At 51.8% G+C, this 10,521-nt stretch overlaps 3 protein-coding genes across 3 annotated transcripts; 2 read left to right on the top strand and 1 right to left on the bottom strand.

Annotated features, from left to right (window-relative positions):
* Positions 1 to 694: 694 nt before the first annotated feature.
* Positions 695 to 2,395, top strand: N7458_006777 (GTP-binding protein Obg; the record flags this gene model as incomplete). Its single annotated transcript, XM_056910159.1, has 1 exon — positions 695 to 2,395. One exon carries the CDS (start codon positions 695 to 697, stop codon positions 2,393 to 2,395), a length of 1,701 nt encoding a protein of 566 aa, XP_056765863.1.
* A 325-nt stretch (positions 2,396 to 2,720) lies between these two features.
* N7458_006776 (putative JmjC domain protein) lies at positions 2,721 to 4,334 on the top strand (the record flags this gene model as incomplete). Its single annotated transcript, XM_056910158.1, has 1 exon — positions 2,721 to 4,334. The coding sequence occupies one exon, from the start codon at positions 2,721 to 2,723 to the stop codon at positions 4,332 to 4,334; it is 1,614 nt and encodes a 537-aa protein (XP_056765862.1).
* Positions 4,335 to 6,743: 2,409 nt separating this feature from the next.
* Positions 6,744 to 9,365, bottom strand: N7458_006775 (cell division control 45 family protein; the record flags this gene model as incomplete). The annotated part of the gene is made up of 2 exons (XM_056910157.1): positions 6,744 to 8,549; positions 8,604 to 9,365. 2 exons carry the CDS (start codon positions 9,363 to 9,365, stop codon positions 6,744 to 6,746), a joined length of 2,568 nt encoding a protein of 855 aa, XP_056765861.1.
* Positions 9,366 to 10,521: the final 1,156 nt, after the last annotated feature.

Genomic DNA, 10,521 nt, shown 5'->3' with positions numbered 1-10,521 from the left:
CCGGCACTAGCTTGCCGAGCGCTTTGTGAATTGTGTCATAAAATTGATCTAACTAATCGAGTTCACTCATTGGTTGACTTCCAACAGCGCTAGGTGGTTTCGGCAGCTACAACGGTATTATACAGCTATCCCCAGGAAAAGTTCTTGTAAGACTGGCTGAAAAATGAGTCTTGAGCTGGTTTTCAGGATAATTTTAGCAGGCGCGGAACGGGAGTGGTCGTGAGAAGCACGGGAAGACGCTGTTCGCTGTGTTGCGGTGACCCGAACAGTATGCCAACATGCGTGCTGATGGAGTTATGTGCATTGTAGTTGTCAAACTTCCTCAATTCAACATTCTTGAAGCATCATGCCATACCCACGGCCCAATTCTAGTCTCGACCGAGTTGGCATGTCTCTGTCTAAATACCGAAGCTCGAATGGCCGAAGCTCGAATGGCCAAAGCGGTTGATTGATAGGACATTATCGCCACGTGAGGATAGGCTTATCGCTTATCGAGAGCTCGAGAAATCCACGACAGCTGAATTCGTCTCTGACCATGCCTCACTCGTGATTTTCCATCAAATCGTCTTGTTGATCTTTGAATTTGCCCTTTTGCTCTCTTTTCTTGGGGCTCTATAATCTTGCGCTGATTGAACGGTTAGAAAGTGCTTACAGCACAGAATGAGGCAGGACTAGCCTTTGACCACACAGCATCATGGCACATCCTCGGGCTTGTCTCAAGCTACCTATAAGGTCTTTCCCCGCCAGCCGCGCCAGGATTTGCTTGAAAAGAACGCCTCCTACGATATATGCGACTATACTTAGCCAAAGATGGCAGAGTACGACCCCCAGCAACGTGCGAACCGATGACGACACCTCTTTCCCCGACAAACCTTCCGATTTATCGCATTTGAATCCAGATCCGGAGGATTACTCGCGCTTCATTTTCCAAGACAAGTGCCACGTCACTGTACATGCCGGTGCGGGTGGTAGTGGATGCGTTTCGTACCAACGCGAGAAATACATTGAAGAAGGACCTCCAAACGGCGGTGATGGCGGCAGTGGAGGCGGTGTCTACATCCAAGCGGTCGAGGGCTTGACCAGTCTACACAAACTTGCAAGAAGGGGTATCATCAAGGCCGGTCGAGGGAGAAACGGACAGGGTAAAAGCAAAGGTGGAAAGCGCGGCGATGATGTGCTCCTTCAAGTTCCGGTCGGCACAGTAGTTCGCGAAGTCGAGCGATACGACCCCGTTGCAGAGGAGATTGCTCGGATGCGAAGACCTAAGACTGAGCCTGTTGATGAGGATGAGATTGAATTCACACCCGTTCGACATGACCGCTGGATGCTTCATCCCGGTGCCAACCCATCTGATTTCTTGACCGTGAAGTTCCCTCGACTCAAGCCACGGAGGCAGGCAATCGCGGCGATGGAGCCAAAAGCACCCATTTATCTTGATCTAAGCCAGCCCATGGACAAACCCATGCTTCTAGCTGCGGGCGGTGCTGGTGGATTTGGCAATCCGCATTTTGTGACGCGCAACATGGGGCGACCCAAATTTGCGTCCCGTGGCGAGGGGGGCATGAAACTAGAACTTGACTTTGAGCTCAAGCTGCTCGCAGATGTTGGACTGGTTGGCAAGCCCAATGCCGGCAAGAGTACGCTTCTGCGCTCCTTGACCAACAGTCGCACCCGCATTGGAAACTGGGAGTTTACTACCTTATCCCCGCATATTGGCACGGTGATTGTCGATGATAACAAAGGCCGACCACTAGTCGAGTCGCAGAGAAAGACTCGCCGAGCCCATTTTACCATTGCCGATATTCCTGGTTTGGTGGAAGACGCTCATCTTGACCGTGGTCTTGGGCTTGGGTTCCTGCGACACATTGATCGGGCGGGCATCTTGGCTTTTGTGCTGGATCTCAGCAACGGAGATCCCGTCCAAGAGCTACAGAAGCTGTGGCATGAGCTTGCAGAGTATGAGCAATTGCGCAGTGCCGAACCTGAGCCTACCATCAAGGAGAAGCCAGGTGTGATTGATTGGGACCCCTCTGGGTCCGGGTTGCCAGAGCTTCATCGGCCACGCAACCGAGAAATTGAGATCGAATCTCCGGATGATGAGGGTTCTGGTCAGGCTCTCAACTATAGATCCTCCGGTTCCCTGCCTCCTCTTCCTATGCCGCCTCTTCACACCAAGCCTTGGTTCGTGGTTGCCACTAAGGCCGACCTCGAGAATACTCAAGAACAGTACTATGCCTTGCAGAAGTACCTGTCTGCGGTGGAGAAGGGGACTGTTGAGCATCCATCTGGACATGCAGACGGATGGAAGGAGAAGGTAACGGCTGTTCCAGTCAGTGCTATCAAAGGCGAAGGAGTCGCTCGCATCCCCAAATTAGTGATGCAATATTTGGAGTGAACAAAGGAAAAGGACGGGAGTGGAATATGTATATTAGGAATATCCCCATGAAGCATTCAATGTATAATACAAAAAGCGCCAAGATAGGCATTATCAAAGTCTGTTGTCTATCAGAAAGATCGTAGGCGGAGAGAACTGAGCCGCAACTTTCGGCCTGTCGGGCATAGCCTTTGCACCCAACAAGAGTTTTCCCCAAATCAAGCTCAAGATGGACATCATACTCTAGAGTTCCGTCATTACTCTGGTATGAATAGGCCAGGTGCCTCACCGGAGTTTTATTTTCCGAACTTCCTTCACTCTTCGCGAGCGGCCAAGTCGCGAAGTCATGAGTCTCCTCTCTGTTGTCAGTAGCGCGTTGTCCACCGTCGCCGCACCAACCTCCGATGACCCCATCCTGCAGTGCACCGATGACCTGCCCAATCTCCTCTTCCATGACACTACGAATGCCCTCAAGCTTGCCGATGCCAAACTACACGTGTTTCCATTCAAAGATGTGCACACCAGCTGGCGACGGCTGTACACTGACGCGTCGATCGTGAAAGCGTGTCTCACAATCATCAGCAACTGCGACCTCCCCGAGCTGCCCAACGAGCAAGCTACAAGCCATAAACTCGACCCATCGAGGCTTATCCAAGCTCTACAAAATGAGAAGAAAGACCTGAAAATCCTCTCGAGCTCGCCATGGCTTCCCGACGTAATTCACACACTGGACAATGCACTCCTGATGACGGGCGGACTTTCGAGAGAGAAGCTCATTGAGACCTTATTTTCCACACTACAGGCGGCCACCTATGACCCCGATTTGCCCGGGGACTCTTGCAACGACACATCTAGACCTCCCTCCAAGCGCCGCAAGATTTCGCAATCACTCTTCCCTCCCGAATCGGTCCCCGCCCCCCGCCTGAAGTACCCCATCAAGCGCGTATCAGCGCCCTCCTTCGATGCCATGCAGGATCATATCCTTGAGATTCGCGCTCCGCTGGTGATAACCGACGCAGTGGACCATTGGCCCGCAATGTCCACTCGGCCCTGGAATTCCCGCGACTACTGGTCTGACCGTACGTTCAACGGCCGTCGACTCGTGCCAGTCGAAGTGGGCAGGTCATACACCGATGAAGGATGGGGACAGAAGATCATGGAGTTCAGGGAGTTTATCGACAGACATATCTGGCGAGGAAAGCTGGACCCCAGTTTCCAGCAGCGATATGAGCGTGATAGCTCTGGAGACGACGAGGAGACCGGGTACATGGCACAGCACGACCTTCTTGCCCAAATCCCTGCTCTGCGCAACGATATCAGCATCCCTGACTGCTGCTACATCGACCCCCCAGGCGCAGAGCCGGGGACACCTGTGTATCAGGCGAAACAACGGAAGCGCGAGGCAGCTAAGACACAAATGGAGGAGAAATCGAAGCACCTGGCATCAGATCAATTGCCTACACCGGCTGAAAAGGACGACAATGAGTCAGATGCAGGCTCTCTCATGGTATTTCCGACAGACCCGATCATTAACACTTGGATCGGACCTTCCTGGACCATCTCGCCTCTCCACCACGATCAGTATCACAACATCCTCGTCCAGGTGGTCGGTACCAAATACATCCGTCTCTACTCGCCTCACACCCCGGCTTCCCAAATCCACCCTCGCGGTCAGGAATGGGTGGCGTCCAAGGACGAGACCGAATCCGGAACTTCGTCCGATGGTGAACCTGCTAAGAGACTCATCGACATGTCCAACACGTCCAAGGTCGATCTTGCTGCCATTGAACTTTCCCCCGCGGAGGAGGAACAGTGGGAGGAGATGTGGCCTGGGTTTCTGCAGGCTGAGTACGTCGAGACTGTGCTGCATGAGGGCGAGTGCTTGTACATTCCCGTGGGATGGTGGCACTATGTCCGGGGATTGCAAGCTGGTATTAGCGTTAGTTTCTGGTGGGGTTGATCGGATTGATCAGCTATGAGATACGACTTCATGGATTATGATCTCTTACTACAAATGTATGGGCTAAATGGATATCAAATTTAATGATTGAGACATACAAATATCTTTCTTGAAGTATAATCTTTTTTTCATCTCTAGACTTTACCTGGGTGTATCTTCGCTGTATCTGTAAGTCACCTACATGGATGCTAAGGACATCGACATGTACCTGGCTCTAGTACCATCCCTCCACTAGTTCACAAAGAGTACTCTCTCCACCCACATTACCAGGAAAGACCACAAATGGCACTCCGCGATGACGAGACGTCGGCTCATCGCACCGCCAAAGCGGCACGCCAGGTGCAGCCTGACCGACAATAGTAGCGCGCTTAACATTTAACCCTTTGGTAGCAGCATCGGAGGAAGTAATTCCGCCCTATACAGAATATCAGCCATCATGTCTATATCATAACTCGCTGGGAACCAAACCCCAAATACGTACCTTCGCAATGATATATCTCGGCCGCACCTCAATCTGCTGCAAAACACTCACAAGCGCCTCCGCAATAACAGAACCAATCTTCAAAGACGACAGCTCATCCGAACCAGTGATAAGTTTCCGACTGGTCATAACCAATGTATCCTGTCCAGCCTGAAGATGAGATTCCGTCTCCCTAACTACCTGTTTCACTGTTTCCGATGCTGTCTCGGGTGACGCGATCAGGTCTTCGACTTTTATCTCGATGATGGCCAACTTTCCCACAGTGCCTAAGCGGTCCGTGAGAACCTTCAATTGCGCCGTGGTCTTTGGCACATATGAGCCCGCGACGATGAGGCCACCAGTGTGGCGGGGAGATGGGAGGTGTAGTTCTGCGGCAGAAATGGGAGCCTTGGAGCGGATGCCGAGTCTGGTAGAGACAAAGGCTGCACCTGTGCGGTAGAGGAAATGTTTCCCTTTTGATTCGGCTGAGAAGAGAGAATAGATGCATTAGTTCGGCGAAGCAAAGCAATCGATGTGGGAAAACTTGTCTGACATACCAAGTAACAGTCCTGCTACAAAGACTTGCATATCAGATTCAGCGGCAGCATTTACAATAACCACACTCCCAGCAGGCGTAGCAAGTAATTTCTCACAGACAACCTGTGGCCCTCCCCGCCGAATATCGTTAATTGTAACCGAATGTAATTGATCTGGCGAGAAGTGGCCCGGTGCTTTCTCATGTACATAATCCCGCAAATTCGAACTCTTATATCCGAACGTCGCATCCTGCGCAAACGGCGTCGCTCCCGCTGGAACGAGGCTATCCCCTTCCGCAACATAATGAACATCATCGATTGTAAAGCGTCCACCCTGGAAAAAGAACGGTGCCAGAACCAGACCATCAGCCTGTCCAAAGACGGACTGTGCGACGTCAGGCTCTAGTGGGAAATGGCCTCGTAGTGTGCTATCGCCTCGGAGGACGATGTCCACCTTGTTACCGGTCGTCTTTGCTGCCTCTAGTACGTTCTCACATATCGTTCGGATCAAGATTTCTGCCTCTGGGGGAGGAAGGGCGCGCGAATTGGTTAGAATGAAGAAACCGGGTGAATTGCTCTGGAATTCGGTGACTAGGGTGGGGATGTCCCACACGGCGAGCACGGAGATATCATGGCAGGTTTGGGTACCGGTTGGATCGTCGTCGAGCACAACGAGGCGATTGATTGACGACGTGGCGAGGATCTGGGAGATTTGATCTTGTGCGTCCGCGGGGGTATTCGGCGGGAAGGCTGGCGATGGTGTTCTCCCGGGGCAGTGTTGGGTATTGACGGGGTTGTGACATGATTGAAGATATTTAATTGGGGTTTTAGGGCAAGGAGGAACGTCAATCGAGAAGAATACGGATCTTGGGAGTTGCTTTTAGTTGTTTACAGGGGTCTTTAGGTTCGGCAACTCGGAGATGCTGCGATGCGATTGCGGGTGCGGGGAGATATGAAAAGCCGGAGAGAACGCCGAGATAAGACAAAAGTAAAAATCCAAGCCAAAGTAAACGTAAAGGTTAACGTAAATGTAAAAGGTAATGTAAATTCATTCAGATGACTACCGAATAATACTGGCTATACTAGATCATAGGAATCGCGCAAGACAACAGCAACAGGAAGAACACCTCAAAACGCCATAGCCCAGTGCAGAGACCTCAGATGCAAGATGCAAGATGATCGTGGACGGATGGACATGAATAAATATGCTTGCAACGGAGTGGAAATATGCAATGCACCTCTCATTCATCATCATTTGGGTCCCTTTTCACTGGAGTCCAGTTCCCCTCGCCATCCAAACCCAAGTTGCTCCATCCTCCATGTCTCCGGAAGCGCGTAAAACAAAACAAAATCAAGTGCAAAATGTCGGGTCGTAGACTGCGTGAATGATTGTGGTAAAGGGGATTGCGAAAATTAGCCCACCACGCTGCGGAAACTCAAGGCCTCGAGGAAGCCGCCCAAGTCATCTTTTTGAACCTCGACGACGCAGTGATCAAAGCTGTCGATGCGGACCCGGGCGTTGGTCTCCTGAACCACTTCCTGGAAGGCGATGCCAAATCGATTGCGCAGTAGATGTTTCTTTCCTCGAGGATCTTCGTCTTCGGACTCCGATTCAGAGGATGACTCGGATTCCTCTGACTCTTCATCCTCAGCATCGTCGTCTTCCTCCTGTTCCGCTCGCTCAGCTGCACGTCGAGCCCGTCGATCTTCTTTTTCCTTTTGCTTTTTCTCCTTGGCGTCTTTCTTCTGCCGACGCTCTTCTTGGCGCTTGGACATGGCAGCGAAGTCAATCACGCCACCACCTCCACCAGTGCCCACAACCACGTAAAGGTCCCGGTCTTCGTCAAGCCCAGCGAGGACGAGAGGAGTACCAGCTGCTCTCTTCCGTCCGATCTTGACAGAGTCACCTTTCTCACGCTCTTGGACTTTGATTGCCTCGGCAATCCAGAGGGCCAACTTGGTTAGCGCCCCGGGATTAGTGAAAAGCTTCACATCAGGTCCATCTTTGACGACAGCAATTCGGAAAGCCCGAAGATGACGAATTTGGTGCTTTGATAGTAGTGATGTACCAGTGCGTAGAATGGCACGGTGAAGATGTTGAGCCAAAGGGAGAGCCTCCATGAGAAGGGTAGGTGAATCGGATGTCAGCGATAGGGCATCGTAGGCACTCCAGAACCGAGGAAGGAGGCTGGCCAAGTCAGACTCGCCTGGACCACTGCTGGTTTCAGTTTCATCGTTGGAGCTTCGTGGTCGTGGAAGACGTTTGGCATCCCACGCCCCAGAAGCTTCATGTGGCCCAACTTCCAGCATAGCGCCGACAATGACGCCCACATCTGTAGCAGATAGACAAGCCTTCCAGCCCCAGCAACGCACAAAACCCCATCCCTCACGGGAGCTGGCGTGCCCACCAGATGGCTCCGGAGGCACCAAACCATCCAGGCCGTACATTGGCGCGTACTTGAGAAGCCGCCCACGCAATACCCGCTTCAGCTCCATATCCATATGCGTATAATTTTGGTGGCACTGAGTGAGGCTGACACCCATTTTCGCTAAAAGCTTGTGAAGGCGTTTGCGACCGTTTTCCGTCCAGACATGAAGCCGTGTTGCCAGGTAGGGACTATGCAGCATACTATCGTAGAGTGACCAGTGTCGAACCAGAAGGAAGCGAGGTTCGGGCGAGAGACGAATCGATGTATCCGTAGGAGACCTGGCAGTGGTTGGAATGACGCCATTGATCTCCCCTCTTATATCGCGGTCCCGTTCCAAGGGATCTGGTGGGTTCAATCGGTGGACTTCATCTCGGAGGATCTGACGGATGTGCTCTCCACGCTGCCCACCCCAGCCTGCAGACCCGCCCGATTCGGATGTATTCGAAATGCCGACACCAGTCATCGTTCGACCGCTGAGTTCCAAGCTTGAGGCACCAATGATTGCAAGCCAGAGAAGATCATTGTCCTCACGACCCAGTTCCGATGCAAGGGAATAGACCAACGACGAAATCGGCTCCGAGTATGACGTTCCTGCGGAGTAGTATTTTTGTAGAACCATCTCGTGTTTGCGCTTTAGTCGAATTAGGCGGCGCTTTAAGGACCGTGCCGATGGCTGTCTCGTCTCCTCTGGTGAGGGTGAATCTGAAGCAGGTGTCGGAGAACGGGATGAGTTGGATGAGTTGATGGCAGTTCTCCTTCGGTGACTCGGAGAAGAGACGAACGACGAGCCCTATATAACGCGTGTCAGTGGTTGATATGGCATGAGAAAGAATCAATTGCGCACCGAATTACTTCGCTTCCGTTGGCGGGGAGGCCCATCTTCATCGTCTGACTCGTCTTCATCCTCGCGTCCTGACCAGGACTTGCGCTTCTTCGAGCCAGAGGTCATGTCGTCATCATCATCATCAGTAGCGCCGTCGTCACTGGCATCATCGTCATCGACCTCGGGCATTTCCAGGAGCGCATAATATGCTTCTCGCTCGTCGCGGAGTTCTTCCTCAATGTCACCGTCGTCAAACACAACAATGCCACCGTTCTTCGACGTGTAGGCGGGTGTGATACAACCTTTCTCCACCCCGCGCGCGCGTCGGCGCGCGTTAACGTCAATTTCCGCCATCGCCTGACCTATTCCAACCAGCCCACCGAAGACATTGGCGAGATTCCACGGCCGGCGCGCGTCAAAGACCCAGATCTCGATTCCGCCCATGTCCTCGACCTCGTCTTCTGGGTTGCTCAGATTTAAGATCTCGCCAAGGTCGACCAAGCCGCCTACCCCGAGGCATACCACGACACCTCCGCTGCCGCCATTGGTGGTCTGCATCGGCCGGACCAGTTCCTCTCCGGCGCGAGTTAGGTCGCCATATCCGGCAACGGGTTGGATCTTATGGGGGATATAGTCGCGTTTTAACAAGGCCGTAAGGATTCGACAGGCACATAGCGCGTCGGGTTCGAGTGCCACAAGAATTAGGACCGGCGGGGAGAGTGGATGGTGAGATCGGAGGAGTTGTAGGTATAGGTGCGAAATGAGCTGCCGTGGTAGATACATGGCCAGCTAAGGAGGAAGGCTAGAAATGCATTCGAGCATGAATATGAATAAGAATAGCAACAACCAGCCAGGTAAATAGTGAAGGGAGGCAATTGGAGGCTGTTGTGGTCTGCAGGGCTTCGTCTGGTCGAGTCGAGAGTCCGGTTTGGAGGAAAGCGGCCAGGCGCGACGCGTCCGAGGCACGTGCCCGAGATTCCATTCCCCGTCGCCTCGACAAAGACGAGCATTTTGCGATCCTGCTTGATCCCTGCCTTATGATCAATGGAAACCATTTAGACGGACTGATTATTTGTTTCTTATGTGGATCCTAATTATTTGATGCAATCCTCAAGGGACCACAGACCTGGTTCTTCAATGCTTGAACGCGAGGGTCGTAACTATACTAACGGACCAATGAGAGACGTGCTATTTAGAGGGGTTTCTTCGAACACTAAAAGAACAGGACTTGATTGGGGACTCAATCACTCATGTCAGAGTTGAGGATATCCTCTCTCCAAAGGAAACTGAAAGCAAAGAGATCGAAGTGTCCAACATCCGTTAGTCAACCTTTTCCTAATGTAGATCTATCTTCTGCAAGGGTCTATCGATATATCGACGACGCAACTGGGCACTTCTTCTAACCACGAAGACAGACCTGTTCGAACACCTTTTGTATGACGACTTACAAAGATGCGGCGAATACTGATAAATAAGAAAAAGCTGAAAGCAATGACTGATGTTTTAATTTTGTCTAGGTTTAGTGTTGTAGTACCGCTCAGCTGTAACCTGGTCGGCTGATGGATCTATACCTCCGCTAGAGGAAGAACTCTCGATCCTTTATTACCCTCAGTCAAGATAAGATCTTCTGTTATACTGTGTCCTCCCCACATCGACTCTGCGTGGGCAAGGGTAGACCAAAATCGAACTGAGTGCCCGTAGACACTGCCCAACTTGTAGCCATCAATGGTCCTTATAGGAATATACAGTTAGGGCGATATCTCAGTGCGAGACTCCACCTAAACCCCCCTCATCAGATCAATCTATATTTACGCCTGAATGGATACTTAGAGCAGAAACGTTCTAGGGCCAAGCTCAAAAGTGTTGGATAAAGCAATACATTACCACCCTGACCAATATCAATCAGAGGTCCCTTTGCGATTCAGACCCCGAAAGTAAA

This window comes from Penicillium daleae (genome assembly GCF_028827525.1).
Source record: "Penicillium daleae strain IBT 16125 chromosome Unknown utg000006l_segment0_segment0, whole genome shotgun sequence".
Taxonomy (NCBI): domain Eukaryota; kingdom Fungi; phylum Ascomycota; class Eurotiomycetes; order Eurotiales; family Aspergillaceae; genus Penicillium; species Penicillium daleae.
The sequence above is the reverse complement of the archived record's forward strand: the minus strand, read 5'-3'. Positions and strand labels throughout refer to the sequence as shown.